This window comes from Asparagus officinalis, chromosome 4 (genome assembly GCF_001876935.1).
Source record: "Asparagus officinalis chromosome 4, Aspof.V1, whole genome shotgun sequence".
Lineage (NCBI taxonomy): Eukaryota > Viridiplantae > Streptophyta > Magnoliopsida > Asparagales > Asparagaceae > Asparagus > Asparagus officinalis.
Window position 1 is genome coordinate 9758394 of NC_033797.1, and position 17523 is coordinate 9775916.

General features: G+C 35.9%; 2 protein-coding genes across 5 annotated transcripts in view; both read left to right on the forward strand.

Moving 5' to 3' along the window:
• The window catches only part of LOC109836566 (WAT1-related protein At5g64700-like), a 31795-nt gene extending 15045 nt beyond the window's left edge, over positions 1-16750 (forward strand). For 2 of the 4 annotated variants that reach the window (XM_020404499.1, XM_020404501.1), the window contains 7 exons: positions 3060-3177; positions 3253-3315; positions 10987-11103; positions 11190-11436; positions 11783-11941; positions 16375-16526; positions 16613-16750. In XM_020404499.1, coding sequence (XP_020260088.1) covers positions 3060-3177; positions 3253-3315; positions 10987-11103; positions 11190-11436; positions 11783-11941; positions 16375-16526; positions 16613-16673 — 917 coding nt within the window. In that variant the 3' untranslated portion in view covers positions 16674-16750. Of the gene's footprint in view, positions 1-2975; positions 3178-3252; positions 3316-10986; positions 11104-11189; positions 11437-11782; positions 11942-13171; positions 13396-16374; positions 16527-16612 lie in introns of those variants that run through there. The other 2 variants (XM_020404498.1, XM_020404502.1) reach the window with 2 other exon arrangements.
• LOC109836567 lies at positions 5678-6712 on the forward strand. The gene is made up of 2 exons (XM_020404503.1): positions 5678-6180; positions 6270-6712. The coding sequence occupies exons 1-2, from the start codon at positions 5868-5870 to the stop codon at positions 6281-6283; spliced, it is 327 nt and encodes a 108-aa protein (XP_020260092.1). The 5' UTR covers positions 5678-5867; the 3' UTR covers positions 6284-6712.

Consider the following 17523-nt stretch of genomic DNA (forward strand, 5'->3'; position numbering starts at 1 on the left):
ATACATAAATCTTTATAATTTTTTATCTAATAAATATTATTACCAGTAGAGATTGATATTTATAAATTATAATCAATTAATGTTAAACTATTATATTATAGTCTTTTATCAGTTTTTTGTCATTTAGTCTTCTATCAATTAATGATAATTATGTATTTTTGGTATTCTAACATATTGGTAAAATTATATGCAGTTACTTTAATTTATACAATAACATTAATTTTTAATCTATCATATATTTTTTAAATTTTTATTATTTAATTGGATATTTTTAATCTGTTATTATTACTATTTTCTACCAGTATCAACTTGACTATTTTCAGATTCTAAAAGGGATAGTAAACCTTAAATTATAAGTTATATTTATATATATTAATGAAAAATATCACACAATTATTCTTTTCTTTGCCAAGTTCTAAATTTTCAGCTTTTTATTTTGTGTAATTTTAAACTTTTGAGAGTATTTTGTCTAATTTTCAAAACTTTTTGCTTTTTTTTTGTAATACTTCATGTAATAAACTGATAGTATGGAGATGTTTCATATATTTTATTAATCTTATTTAAATTGTTGAGCTATAGATAGTTCATGGGGTTTTAGGATATGATATAAGTATGATTAGTATAGATTATAATTTAAATTAAATATTTAAAATAGTACAGTGTAATTTTGACTATGGAAAGTTTTTCCTGAACTCGTACTTTTAAAGAGAGTATGATTTTTTATTTTTCTTAATTTTTCTTTTTTATAATTTTGAGAATGACTTTTGTCTCTTTACTTTGTTTGGTGGATTTTGTGAATATCTCATCCACATTATGTACATTTGTAGGTCTACGTTGTTCCCGGGTTCAACCTTTGGGATAGACATTATTTATCTCATTAATTAATTTGTTTTTTACATATACGCCCTTCATTTTGTAGACATTTATAAATTTGGTATTTAATAATTTTATTTAGATTTACATTTCAAATTATATTGTATCATTATCTTCATACTATGTATATCCCATAAGAATTCACCAATTTATCGACTTACTCTTACTTAATGAAATAATATTTGAATTCCAAGAGTATTTTTGTCTACCGAAAGATTTTCCCGAACTTGTGCTTTTAAAGGGAGTATGATTTTTTTCCTAAATTTTCTTTTTTATAATTTCGAGAATGACTTTGTCTCTTTAATTTGTTTGGTGGATTTTGTAAATATCTCATCCAAATTATGTACATTTGTAGGTCTACGTTGTTCCCGGGTTCAACCTTTGGGATAGACATTATTTATCTCATTAATTAATTTGTTTTTTACATATACGCCCTTCATTTTGTAGACATTTATAAATTTGGTATTTAATAATTTTATTTAGATTTACATTTCAAATCACATTGTATCATTATCTTCATACTATGTATATCCAATAAGAATTCATCAATTTATCAACTTACTCTTATTTAATGAAATAATATTTAAATTCCAAGGGTATTTTTGTCTACAGAAAGATTTTCCCGAACTCGTGTTTTTAAAGGGAGTATATGATATGATATGATATATATGAGTATGCTTAGTACCAAGTAATAAACTTAATGTTTGGTAAAGAGGTGGTTTATCCCCATACACTCACGGAACCACATTCATATAAATACACATGGGTTAAATAATTAGAATTAGTGAATTATAATGTGCCATCTCACTACGCACTAAGTATATCCTTTCTTTTTTTTTGGATTTGTTTTGTTTCATTATCGCATTATACTCAGAAAGTGATCCCACTCATTAGTGCACTGATTATTATGATAAAGGAATGTGCAGGAAAGAGCCAATCAAAATGGAAATCTAGCTAATGCAATATAGTAGTTAAGCCCTTTCTAAAAGTGCCATTCCTACTTCTATCAATACTGATATAACTTCAATGATCTTAATAATATTATTTAAGTGTTTTTGACACCAATTCTGTTTAAAGTGTAGCTTTTAGTTCAAGAAAGCCATGAGGTGAGACTAGTCCAAGTTGGACACAATTAGTTAGATTTATGCTTAAATATGTTTGAACTCACAACTTAAACATGATTAATTTTTTTTAGTCAACTGAGTCCAAGTAGATTAGCCTAGCATATTTTCGTTAATATGAGCCTTTTCAATCCCGCAAAAGGGTATCAGAGCTCATGGTTCAATGAGGCTTTTATGAATCCTTTGTTTGCTCATCAGTTACTTCTTAAGGTGACACAGACGTGAAGTTACATACTATCACGCTTGTACGGGGACTTATCTAGAGTTAAGAGTCCATTGAATTTGAGCCAAGGTGGAGAGTTGTTAAGAAGTATCTCTCATCCATCCAGTTGAAGTATAGCCATGATTAGGAAAAAAAAAAGTGAGGTGGGAATTAATCCTGCTTTGAAGAATAAACTAGATAAATATATCGTTAAATGTGTACTTGGACTTGTGACTCAAACAAGATTAATTCTTTTGACTTATTTATGACAAAGTAGATTAACCTAGTCCATAGCATAAATCTTGATGTTCATTAAAACAACCCCTGGATCTTCAAATTTGAGTCAGTCATTGCGTAAAATTTTAAAATTCCTAGAATATCCCCAAGTGCTTAATTACAATGACAAAAATTTCGAACTAATACATTTTTCTTAATTAACATAATAACTATAATTAAGCACTTCAATGTGTTTTAGGCAATTTAAAAATAAGACTATGACTTACAGAACATTTTGAGAATATTCCCTATATTAACTATTGGCGGGGTGGGGATGGAGGATGGGGGGTTACAGACTAACTCAATGTTAAGATTTGAGGGGCATTTCAATAAATAACAATGATCCGAGGGGTAAATTAATAAATTTGAAAGATATTTTTGGGTGGGGGTGTATTGGCCAAAAGAAACCGCATCATTAATTTGAAATTGTTGGTGCCGTGTTCATATATATATATATATAAAGCTCAAAATGATAACCATTATCATCGATCTTCTGTCTCAGAACTCCATGGATCAATGTTATGCCAAAACCATGGAAGAGAAAAAGCCATATATTGCTATGATCATAGTTCAAATCATATTTGCAGGCATGGCCGTAGTCTCCAAAGCTGCATTCAATGGAGGCATGAACACATTCGTCTTCACATTCTATAGACAAGCAATCGCTACCCTTGTCTTATTGCCTCTGGCTATAATATTCGAAAGGTAATTTTTTTTTTATTAATTTGATCAATTCTTTAATTATCTTTTTAGTCTTGATGAAACTTATGTGATGCTTAGGAGAAGTTCCCCTCCGTTGCCGTTCAAATTGATGTTCAAGATTTTCATGGTTGCACTTTTCGGGTACAAAATTTGTTTAAACGTACTTTTTTCGGTAAATTTTGAAGGAATTGTGTCCTTTAATCGAATGTGCAATTACTAATTATGAAATTGGACATTTAATGGAGATTTACAATCCGGTTATTTTAGGTAGTCATAGTGCTTTGCTAGAAGCCAACTATGATTTATGGACTTTATGTTATAAAGTTCATTGTTATTATAATTGGGTCCTACGAGGTCACAACCTAAGAGTTTATGGACTGGATATATTGGGAGAATTATTATATAAAGTATATAATATAAAGTTATATAAGATATAACTTCAAAATAGAGTTTATTAATAATAAGGAGTTATTGTTAAATAAAGGATAAATTTATTTATAAATGTTATAAAAGATAATATTTAATTATAGAATTAAATATGACTTTAATTTGTGGATTATAAATAAGAGTGGTTTTTCTTTTAGAAACTCTAATCCTATTCCACTTTCTCTATATACGTGAAAGTGTTACTACTTTCTCTCCCCCCCAAAAAAAAAACCTATCATCTTCAACCTAGCAGTTGATTTCTAAGGATCCAGATCTTTGCTCGGTTGGATCAACTAGAGGAGTTTTCAAGTGAGACTCTCAATCTCTCCATTAGAGAAGGCTTTGAACACGCATCAAGAGGTAATCGTTTTTCCTAATTCTTAATCCAATTGATTTATGCAATAGATCTTTCGTTTAGATGTTAAGAAAACGTTTCCTGCAATTCCGCTTAGAGCATCTAAGATCCTACAGTGGTATCAGAGCCTCTTGCATAAATTAATTGGATCAAATTTTAATCTTACAATTTGATGCATGTTCATGATCGATTTTTTAGATTCAATAAGAATAGATCTGATGTTTGGATTAATGCATAATAAATATGATTTATTTTATAAAATATTTAATATTTTATTTGATAAATAAAGACTTAATTGTTCTATAAGATCTATAGATATCTTATTTGGTTAATTTTGAATTAACATAAATATTTGATTCTATTTCTTGGCAAATTACTAATTAATATTAGATATTAATTCCATTCACAGTCTTATTGAATTAAAATAATGAGAAATCGTTTCTAATTTTAAATAGTTAATATGATTAATTATTTATGCTTTTTATTTGGATAAATTGCATGTCTTACTTGAAGAACATTTCATATATGATTATTACATGTATGTTTAATATTATAATATTATTGCATGTGGTGACTAGTATGGCCCAAATTAGGATAGATAAATACGATCTGCGCATCGTTATGTTTTTATTGTACACGATCTGCGTATCGTTATGTATTTTTGTAATTTAAATTTATGCAAGAGAGTTTATTCAAATTTATGTAACACAAGAAGAAGAAGATCCTATGATGACTAAAGGATGGTGATCCAGAAAGTCAAGACTATCGAAGATTAGATCTCTTTAGGGGCCATACTAGGATCCAAATTTTTATTATTGCATTATGTGAATGTTTTATTATCTCTTGCCTTGCATGAATGCTTGTTTATTTAGTTCGCTTATATATAGACAACCATTACATGCTAAAAGTCCCTTAAAAGAATATTGAGATTATGCCTTTCCATGTCATAACCATGAGGCCCTTGGAATTCGTTGGATAGTTTTCGCCCTAGCGAGGTGTCCTTCCTTGACCTTGGGATAGTGCGGGTATGTCTAATAGGGGCATGCTGCCTTGATATGGTTATACTCAACAAGAGGCCAAAAGACTTAGTTTTAGATCTTGAGGCATAAGGATGAGTTAACATATGATGTGGCCATCAACCAAGAATTATAAAGTGTTATAATTAGTAAAGCATTTACTTACCTTGATTACATGAGATTTGGGGAAGTGCCTTAGTACGCTCAAGTTTCATCTAAGATAGGATCTTGGAATTATTTTACTCACAAGGGACAATATTATATTGAGTAGAATATGCAATAACTTGTTATTTAGAACATGTCTAAAATAAAGTTTTTTTTTGCATTTCAAGCATAATTTATCTGCATATTTCAATTTCTGTTTTGTAGTTACTATGTCTACTGAACACCTCAAATTCACGCTCCGCTCAATTGTTGAGAAAAACAAGTTGAACGACACCAATTTTCTTGATTGGGAACGAAATCTGAGAATTATTCTCAGGTCTGAGAACCAAGAGGATGTCCTAGAAACACCCATCCCAGAGCTGATTGTCAACTCATCTGATGAGGATAAGGCACGTCACAAAACAATATGCGAGAGGTCAAGGAATGTTACTTGCCTCATGCTGGATGCCATGGAACCGGGTCTTCAATAGAGGTTTGAGGATCAGGATGCCTATATAATTATGAGAAATCTTAGAGATCTCTTTAAGGAGCAGGCCAGGATTGAGAGGTATGAGACCCTTAAGTCCATATTGCAAAGCAAGCTCGAAAAGGGGAAACCAGTGGGGCCACATGTTTTCCACATGATAGGCCTGTTTGACAGGATGGCTCGACTTGGGAACCCTTACAATGTTGAGATGGCTACGGATATGATCCTGTATTCCTTACATGATGGATTTGCCAATTTTAGGTAGATGTATCACATGGGAGCCATGGGTAAGACCCTCAATGAGCTGCATGCTATGCTCAAAACTGCAGAGCAAAATGTCTTGGTTGAACCTAGGAAGGATGTTCTTACGGTCAACAAAGGGAAAGGGTTTAAGAAAGGGCCACAGAAGAAGCAACAGTCCCAAGGGAAGGGCAAGACAGTTGTTCCACCTAAGGGAAACACACCTAAAATAAAGGTGGCTGCTGAGCATGACTGCTTCTACTGCAAGGCTAAGGGGCACTGGAAGAGAAACTGCCCCAAATATCTGGAAGATAAGAAGAGGGGTGCCTCTGCTTCAGGTATTTACGTCATTGAAATCTTATCAACTAACTCCAATTCTTGGGTATTAGATACCGGTTGTGGTTCTCACATTATTTCGAATGTGCAGGGACTACGAAATAGGAGACGGTTGCAGAAGGGTGAGATAGATCTTCGCGTTGGAAATGGAGCAAGAGTTGCTGCACTTGCCATTGGAGATTATAGTCTACCGCTACCTTCTGGCTTGGTTTTAGAACTTTATAATTGTTATTTTGTTCCTTCTATTACTAAGAATTTGATTTCAATTTCAGTTTTGAACCTTGAGGGTTATAATTTTGTCATTAAGGATTCTTTTTCTATTTTTAAGAATGATATCTTTTATGCTCAAGCCCATATGAATAGTAGTGGACTATACATATTGGATCTCAAATCTGAAGTTTATAACGTTGATACAAAACGGCAAAAGTCGAATGACATAAGTGAAGCCAATCTATGGCATTGTCGCCTAGGCCACATTAGCATTAAACGCATGAAGGAACTCCAAACAGTTGGTAGCCTAAAGTCATTTGATTTAGAATCATTTGAAACATGTGAATAATGTCTAATGGGTAAGATGACAAGGTCACCTTTCAAAGGTACAAGTGAAAGGACTACTGAGCTCTTAGCTCTCATACATACCGATGTGTGTGGACCTATGAGCATAGAAGCTAGGAGAGGCTATCGATACTTCATTACATTTACTGATGATTTTAGTAGATACGGGTATATCTACCTAATGAAACATAAATCTGAGTCTTTTGAAAAGTTCAAAGAATTTCAGCATGAAGTTGAGACACAAACAGGCAAGAAGATAAAGGCACTTCGATCAGATCGAGGGGGTGAATATCTGAGCCAAGAATTCGACCATCATTTGAGGAGTTGTGGTATTCTAACACAACTGACTCCACCAGGTACACCACAACTGAATGGTGTGTCTGAGAGGAGAAACAGGACATTGTTAGACATGGTCCGCTCAATGATGAGTTTTGCTGATCTTCCTACATCCTTTTGGGGTTATGCCCTCACTACCGCTGCGTTCACACTAAACAGGACTCTGTCCCGATCAGTTGACAAGACACCACATGAGATATGGTTTGGGAAGCCTCCCAGCTTGTCATTTCTGAAGGTTTGGGGATGCGAGGCTTATGTAAAGCGTTTACTATCTGATAAGCTCGCACCCAAATCAGACAAATGCTTCTTTATAGGTTACCCCAAGGAAACGAGGGGTTATTATTTCTACAATCCCGTTGAGAACAAAGTGTTTGTTGCTCGGGATAGTGTCTTTTTGGAAAAGGATTTCTTTTCCAAGAAGTCAAGTGGGAGAAATATTCAGCTTGATGAGATTCAACCTGAGCAACAAACCCTACAGCATGAGGACATAGAAGATGTCATAGAGGAACTTGATTTTGGAGGCGTACCCTCTCAAAGGGAAACCACTCATATTCAAGATGCAATTCCTCAGGTAGATGAAGCACCCGAGGTCCCACATACTGATGTGGTCAATCCTCCTGCTAAAGTCTCTCCAGCTGTTGGACCACTTTGGAGATCAAACAGGCCAAGGCGGCAACCTAGACGATATGAGGATTTCGTCTTGAATGCTAGCATTGACGTTCTACTTTTAGAGAATGATGAGCCTGCTACCTATAAACAAGCAATGGCGAACCCCGACTCCGAAAAATGGCTTGAAGCCATGAAATCCGAAATGGACTCCATGTCTGAGAATCAAGTATGGGACTTGATAGATTTGCCTGATGGGGTAAAACCCATTGGATGCAAATGGGTCTTCAAGATCAAGACAGACAAGGATGGAAATGTTTCTGTCTACAAGGCAAGATTAGTTGCCAAAGGATTTAGACAAGTTCATGGTATTGACTATGATGAAACGTTCTCACCGGTTGTTATGATCAGGTCCATTAGGATAATCCTAGCAATTGCCGCTTATTATGATTATGAGATATGGCAAATGGATGTCAAGACCGCTTTTCTAAATGGATATTTAGAAGAAAATGTATACATGATGCAACCAGAAGGTTTTGAGGATCCAGAGAATCCTAGGAAAGTATGCAAGCTTAAGAAGTCTATCTATGGACTTAAGCAAGCATCCGGGAGTTGGAATCTTTGTTTTGATGAAGTGGTCAAAAAGTTTGATTTCATCAGATGTGAAGAAGAGCCATGTGTTTACAAGAAGTTTAGTGGGAGCAAAGTGGCCTTCCTGGTTCTATATGTGGATGACATATCACTCATTGGAAATGATATTCCTATGCTGGAGACAGTCAAGGAATGGCTTAAGAAGTATTTCTCAATGAAGGATCTAGGAGAGGCAGAGTACATATTAGGCATTAAGATCTATAGAGATAGGTCTAAGAGGCTTATTGGTCTAAGTCAAGGAACTTATATAGATAAGGTCCTTGCTAGATTTAATATGGTGAATTCTAAGAAAGGATTCCTTCCTATGCAACATGGCTTACGTCTTAGTAAAAGCCAGTGTCCTAAAACACCAGGTGAAATTGAGAAAATGAGTAGGATTCCCTATGCCTCAGCCATAGGATCCATCATGTATGCTATGACTTGTACTCGCCCAGATGTTGCGCACGCTTTGAGTATGTGCAGCAGATACCAATCAAACCCTGGAGAGGCACATTGGTGTGCAACCAAGAACATTCTAAAGTACTTGAGAAGAACTAAGGATAATGCCTTAGTGTATGGAGGTGATGACGAGCTGATCGTCAAGGGCTACACTGATGCGAGTTTCCAGACAGATAAAGATGATTTTGAATCTCAGTCTGGATATGTCTTCATTCTGAATGGAGGAGCCGTCAGTTGGAAGAGCTCAAAGCAAGGGACAATAGTAGATTCTACAACAGAAGCAGAGTACATTGCTGCTAGTGAAGCAGCTAAGGAGGCGGTCTAGATTAGACAGTTCATAGCTGAGCTCGGTGTTGTTCCTAGCACTTCTAGAGCAATTGACGTCTATTGTGACAACAATGGCGCCATTGCTCAAGCCAAGGAACCTAGCTCTAGCTCCAGATCCAGACACGTCCAACGGAAGTACCACTTGATCAGACACTATGTTGATAGAGGAGACGTGAGGATGTGCAAAGTGCACACTGACGACAACATTGCAGATCCTTTGACCAAGCCCTTGCCTAGGCCCAAGCATGATAGTCACACTCGGGCCAAAGGGCTCAGACACATTGGAGAATTATTTTGAAATATTTTCGTTTTATGATAAAACTTGTTTATTGTTATTACAGACATTTATGCTTGATTTATATATATGAGTATCATATTATTATTTAATCACTGCTTGGGATTAGATAAAGTATCCGAATAATTTAATAATTATCAAATGGGCTCATCAAAACTGTTTTGGTAAATGAAACCCCATTAAGTGAACTGATATTATAAAATTATTAGTTGTTCATGGTCTGAGTCATTAACTAGGATACAAATGACTTAATTCAAGACCATATTGTGAGATTGATTGATAACACCGGGTTTCATGTGTTATAGGGACATGGAGATGTCTAATCGATTACATAGGTATGTATGGTGGTACATATCGGACAGACCTATCATAGAACTCTTCAAGTTCTTTCTGCATAGTTCTAGGATTATTCATGATTAGTGAGTTCCTTAGACATGAGTATGATATAGTCATCATTTGACTGCTGGTATGTCTTTGACGCTGCCAAACGCTGACCGTATAACAGGCAGTTATAAAAGTAGTGATTGGGATTGCCAAAAGTTGAGTGGGAGATATAGTCTTACAAGATTGAATATGTCCTCCTATTCCATGTATACCATGATACATTTGGAAAGGAACGGTGTCTCGGCCACTTGAAGAGTGAGAACTGTGAAAAACGCATGGCCATGCTCAGATGGATTATTAGTAATCATTTGTACTGACAGTTCGATCTCAAGAGTTCAAGAAACATATTTGGCGATAAAGATGAGTTTCATCATATAGTCAAATAAGACATTAAGTGACAAAGGAATTTTAACATTGCACACTTGTTTCAAGGACAAGTGGGAGATTGAAGGAATTGTGTCCTTTAATCGAATGTGCAATTACTAATTATGGTATGGGACATTTAATGGAGATTTACAATCCGGTTATTTTAGGTAGTCATAGTGCTTTGCTAGAAGCCAACTATGATTTATGGACTTTATGTTATAAAGTTCATTGCTATTATAATTGGGTCCTACGAGGTCACACCCTAAGAGTTTATGGACTGGATATATTGGGAGAATTATTATATAAAGTATATAATATAAAGTTATATAAGATATAACTTCGAAATAGAGTTTATTAATAATAAGGAGTTATTGTTAAATAAAGGATAAATTTATTTGTAAATGTTATAAAAGATAATATTTAATTATAGAATTAAATATAACTTTAATTAGTGGATTATAAATAGGAGTGGTTTTTCTTTTAGAAACTCTAATCCTATTCCACTTTCTCTATATACGTGAAAGTGTTACTACTTTCTCTCCCAAAAAAAAAACCCTATCATCTTCAACCTAGCAGTTGATTTCTAAGGATCCAGATCTTTGCTCGGTTGGATCAACTAGAGGAGTTTTCAAGTGAGACTCTCAATCTCTCCATTAGAGAATGCTTTGAACACGCATCAAGAGGTAATCGTTTTTCCTAATTCTTAATCCAATTGATTTATGCGCAATAGATCTTTCGTTTAGATGTTAAGAAAACGTTTCCTGTAATTCCGCTTAGAGCATCTAAGATCCTACAAATTTACCCTTTCTTTTTCTTGGGTTTTTTTTGTAATGATTTTATTTGAATTTAGGTACACAATCAATTTAAACATGCACAATATCGCCATTAAACTCACTTCAGCAACAGTGACTTCAGCAACTTCAAATCTCATTCCTATTTTCACTTTTGTTCTGGCACTTTTATCTCGGTAATTTAGATTTTACATAAACAAATCAAATTTCAAATTTAATGTTCAAACAGAGAAATAATTTATCGCTTTGATGGATATTACAGGGTGGAAATTATCACGATCAAGACTTGCTCAGGAATTGTAAAGGCAATTGGAGTAGTAATTTGTTTAACGGGAGCTATGGTTATTGCATTTTACAAGGGCCCTCATTTGAACTCATTCATCCATCATCATCCAATTCTCCATGGAAGTAGTCAGAATGATTCTAAAATTACTCACAAAAAATGGATAATTGGTACTTTTCTCATGGTGTTGGCTGCATTTTGTTGGTCTTCATGGCTAGTGTTATTGGTATATAAAATTGTTCAACCTCCGATCTTAACTTAGGGTTAATTAATTACTAATAGACCCCATTGCTTTTGCCTAACTGGAGATATACCTCATGTGGTTGTATCGTTACAGACAGATCCGCCGAGTGAATTTTTTTGACTCTTTTACTCTCAGAAGGTCTAGTCATCGAAAACTAGTTTTCTCCAGATCTTAGGGAAAAGAGTAGAAGAAAATTCGCACACTGGTCTAACTGCGACAATGGAACTACAAGGAGACTATTCGTAATTTAGCGATAGTATCGGGTGTCTATCCGCAATTTTTCCCTTGACTTATTAAGATACCGAATGGATTATATTTCTGTTTACAGGGAATAATATTGAAGGAATATCCATCATGGATTTGGTCCACTGTTCTTTTGAACCTCTTCAGTACAATTCAATGCTTTATTGTTGCCATTACAACCGAGAGGAATTTGAACAAGTGGAAGCTACACTGGGATGAAGAACTTCTTGGAGTAGTATACAGTGTAAATGATTTCAAGCGCATACCTATTTATTTTCCCTTCAAGATTGATTATGATGTGAAATATGCATGTATCTCTTAAGTACGACTACGGAATTTGATGCAAGTGTGAATTTCACAGAACCCCCTGAATTTTTTAGGCTTCCCGAGAAACCTGCGTGAACTCTTTTTCCCCACCTGGGCCCATGAAGTTTGGGGTATCTCACAAAACTCCCCTAAACTTTTAAAAATTTCCCACGTGGTCAAGAATCAATTATTCCTACACAATCAAATAATGGCCGATGACGACATTACCACAGTTAGGGGGTCTGTAGGGAACATTGAAAGTTTAGGAGGTTTGCAAGATCCCTCAAATTTCAAGGGGTTTGGAGGGAAAAAAGCTCAGGAGAACTTTGTGGGAAACCCCCATGAAAATCACGGAGGGTTTTGTAAAACTGTCCCATTTCCTCCTGTAGGGTGATTATAGGGTACGATATGCTTTAATTTTAGGGAAAATTGCTTGGGGGAACCAAAATAAATTGGGTCATTCATCCCCACCCCAAGCCCAAAAAGCATAACCCAAAAGCCCTTATACTGATAAAGGTGTGCAAGTAACCCCCAAACCCATTAGCCAATAAATTCATTCCTAAATTACCCTTCCCTCTTCCTATGCAGGTTATTTTCACATTTTCTCTTCCTCCACCGCCAGCCCCACTCCTCCTCCGGCCTCATCCCCTCTCCTCCACCGCCGACCGTCGGCCCCACTACTCCACCGCCGCCCGCCGGCCCCCCTCCTCCTCCGGCCCCATCCCCTCCCTCTCCCCCTCCTCAATCAAACGTCGAGCATGGATGAAGATGAAGAGCTACACTGTGGGATCTCTACCTAAAACATTCTACATCCCCAACTTCATCACCCAATCTGAGCAAGCCCATCTCCTCCATCAAGTAATTTCCCTTTTTTTTTGCTTTGGTTTTTATTTTCTTAAAATTTATATGGGTCTGTAAACCCTAATTTTGGATGTAACTGAAATTGAGATGTAGATGTAACTGAAATTGAGGATTTGGGGCTTTTGATTGGATTTGGCGGCAAAGAGGGTGTCGATTTTGTAACTTGAATCATGGAATCAAATCAAAGCTTGATTGTGATTCTCTTTTGTGTTTGAGCCCCCTTTGTGTTTATTGTTGTGGATTTCTTTGGTTTTGCTCGTTTCAATGAATTGATGAATTACTCATGTTATTTTTTTTTTAATTTTAGGTGTTAGAAGTTAGTCGGCAAGCCTTGATGGGAGAGGAATTAATGAAAAACCATGGCTTTGTCTTGGGGAGCAACTCGAATGAGGAGGAGGAGGAGGAGGTTGAGAAGGCAATGAGGCAGATGTAGATGTGTGGGCTTAGATTAGGGATGGGGAGGATGGTGCAGATTCATTCGAGCCCGTCCGATCAGAATATGCACAGTTCTTGGGGCTCTGCTGTTGATGATGATGAGAAGGAGAACAAAAAATATTTTCGATCGAATCTTGTAGATTTCTCAAGGGATGATGACGAGGAGGAGAGCAAAAGACGAGTTCTTTTTCTCTTTTTAATTCAACTTCGTATTATTCTATATGCAAGTTCACGTCGTTTGCGAATCTACAAATGGAATCTCTTCCAATGTGGTTATTAGTATAGTTGGTTTTGTGCAAATTTGTCGTTTGGACGGTTAACAAAGTTCATCGGTTTGTAAAATTTGATAAGGAAATGGAAGTCAACTTGTTTAATTTTTCTATAAAATTCTTTTGTTGTTTATACGTGACATTTAGGTGTTGTATGTGATATTTGGGTGTTGTATGTGATATTTGGGTGTTGCTTGTGACATTTGTTGTTTATACGTGACACATTCACTATCAACAAATTACAGCCAAATATCACATACAACACCCAAATGTCACGTACAAATAACAAATGTCACAAGCAACACCCAAATATCACATACGACAGATATAAGTCACATCTAATATAGTCATTCCACATGTGACAAATAAGCATATCATGTGATATTTCAATGATATACGGGTTGTATGCGATATAAGTCACATCTAATAGAGTCATTCCGCATGTGACAAATGAGCATATCATGTGACAAATAAGCACATGTGGAATGACTCTATTAGATCTAAATATCACATACAACAAATTACAGCCATGTGTCACGTATAAACAAATTACAGTCATGTGACAAATAAGCACATTCACTATCAATAAATTACAGCCAAATATCACATACAACACCCAAATATCACGTATAAACAATAAATGTCACAAGCAACACCCAGATATCACATAAAACACCCAAATGTCACGTATAAATAACAAATGTCACAAGCAATACCCAAATATCACATACAACACCCAATCGTCATGTATAAACAACAAATGTCACATAAAACAACATATGTGACATGAATCTGTTATATGTCACATGAAACTATCTTATGTTACATAAACAAGTGTAATAAATCATATAAATATTAAAAACTTGAATAACGTAGCAAATATCATATATTAACTACAAATATCACATAAAGGACACATGGATATTAATATGTGATATTTGTAGTTAATCATGGCATTTGTCCTGATATGTATTGTTTAAGAGCCCAAGATTTTCTCATAAAAGGACACCTGGAGCAATTCTAAGATGGCTTGTCACATGAAGGACAAACAGAATTTTATAGAAAAATTAAACAAGTTGACTTCCATTTCCTTATCAAATTTTACAAACCGATGAACTTTGTTAACCGTCTAAACGACAAATTTGCACAAAACCAACTATACTAATAACCACATTGGAAGAGATTCCATTTGTAGATTCGCAAACGACGTGAATTTGCACATAGAATGATCCGAAGTTGAATTAAAAAGGGAAAAAGAACTCGTCTTTTGCTCTCCTCCTTGTCATCATCCCCTGAGAAATCTACAAGATTCGATCGAAAATATTTTTTGTTCTCCTTCTCATCATCATCATCAACAGCAGAGCCCCAAGAACTGTGCATATTCTGATCGGACGGGTTCGAGTGAATCTGCACCATCCTCCCCATCCCTAATCTAAGCTCACACATCTACATCTGCCTCATTGCCTTCTCAACCTCCTCCTCCTCCTCCTCCTCATTCGATTTTCTCCCCAAGACAAAGCCATGGTTTTTCGTTAATTCCTCTCCCATCAATGCTTGCCGACTAACTTCTAACACCTAAAATTTAAAAAAAAATATTTAACATGAGTAATTCATCAATTCATTGAAACGAGCAAAACCAAAGAAATCCACAACAATAAACACAAAGAGGGCTCAAACACAAAAGAGAATCACAATCAAGCTTTGATTTGATTCCATGATTCAAGTTACAAAATCGACACCCTCTTTGCCGCCAAATCCAATCAAAAGCCCCAAATCCTCAATTTCAGTTACATCTACATCTCAATTTCAGTTACATCCAAAATTAGGGTTTACAGACCCATATAAATTTGAAGAAAATAAAAACCAAAGCAAAAAAAAGGGAAATTACTTGATGGAGGAGATGGGCTTGCTCAGATTGGGTGATGAAGTTGGGGATGTAGAATGTTGTAGGTAGAGATCCCACAGTGTAGCTCTTCATCTTCATCCATGCTCGACGTTTGATTGAGGAGGGGGAGAGGGAGGGGATGGGGCCGGAGGAGGAGTGGGGCCGGCGGTCGGCGGTGGAGGAGTGGGGCCGACGGTCGGCGGTGGAGGAGAGGGGATGAGGCCGGAGGAGGAGTGGGGCTGGCGGTGGAGGAAGAGAAAATGTGAAAATAACCTGCAGAGGGAAGAGGGAAGGGTAATTTAGGAATGATTTTATTGGGTAATGGGTTTGGGGGTTACTTGCACACCTTTATCAGTATAAGGGCTTTTGGGTTATGCTTTTTGGGCTTGGGGTAGGGATGAATGACCCAATTTATTTTGGTTCCCCCAAGCAATTTTCCCTTAATTTTATAAAGTACTATCCTAGTGAATGTTTATTTGCCGCTAGGAGACATGTTTCCTTCTTCTTCCCCTTCTCTTTTTTGTTTTTTTTTTTCCGGAAGTGCAAGTGTAGTTGTGAATATTACGAATACATATAATTTTGTCAGGTAAATTTCACATAATCCCCGAAACTTTAGCCCATTTTGAAAAGACACAAAGACTTTTAAAAATGTCACATAACACCCAAACCATCATCTAGACTTCACCATAATCTTCAAGTTTTGTCAGTTTAATCAATATATATATATATAGTCATTTAATTACTTGCATCAACGATCATGACTGCAATGAGCTCAAATTTGACAATATTGCAGGGTGTGTTGGTCACACACACATATATATATATATATATATATATATATATATATATATATATATAGTCATTTAATTACTTGCATCAACGATCATGACTGCAATGAGCTCAAATTTGACAATATTGCAGGGTGTGTTGGTGTCGGCACTTGTGTTATACTTGCAAACTTGGTGCATTCACAAAAGAGGCCCTGTTTTCGTGGCGATGTTCTTCCCCTTGGCGCTTTTGATCGCCGTTGCAGCCTCCTCCTTCCTCTTAGGAGAAGTCATAAACCTTGGAAGGTAATCACAAATTTTTTCTATTTTCTTTATAGTTGTAAGTTTGATTAATATTGTGTTTTGGTTTGTGATATTGAACATATACGCAGTGTTTCTAGGTGGAGCTTTTATGGTTGTAGGCCTTCACTGTGTTCTATGGGGAAAAAGTAGAGAAAGAAAGAACATGAATTCAAGTGTTGAGGATGCAAAGGATAGCATCTCGAAAGTAGAGATTGCCTAGTGAAGTGGGTGACTTTTTGTCAGCATTTGTTATGAAACAAGCCAATAAGGTAACATTCTGTAGGTGGTGTCGTTAAAATGAGGTAAATTTATGTGTCATGCATTCTCTAATGTTTTCTGAGCCTTATGACTTGTTTTATGACTTGTTTGGATTGGGGGTAATGTGTGTAAAGCATTTGGGGGTAGTGTGTGTAAAAGGAATGTAGGGGACATGTTCATCTTGTTTTGGGAATTCATTTGAGCTAGTTAATGAGGGGGAAGTTAAGGTAATCACTAGTACAAAACATGACAGCCCAAACGGTTGAAACCGTTTGGGAAAACCCCCTCCCAAACGGTTACAACCGTTTGGGCGAGGAAAAAAACCCGTTTGGGCTAAAGCCGTTAGGGATGAGTTTTCCCCAATAGTCGCCCAAACGGTTGTAACCATTTGGGCCGTTGCCCAAACGGTTAAACCTGTTTGGACGTTATCCCAAACGGGTGAAACCGTTTGGGACCACAATATATGCCAAACGGTGTTTGGGACCACAATATATGCCAAACGGTTTCCACCGTTTGGCATATATTGTGGTCCCAAACGGTTTCACCCGTTTGGACAAGTATCTGGCCAAACGGTTACAACCGTTTGGCCTATTAATTTATCCCAAACGGTTTCACCCGTTTGGACAAGTATCTGGCCAAACGGTTACAACCGTTTGGCCTATTAATTTTAATATTTTTCATTTCAGCTATTTTATTTATTTACCTGCTTATATTTAATATACACATTTTACACAATGATTAC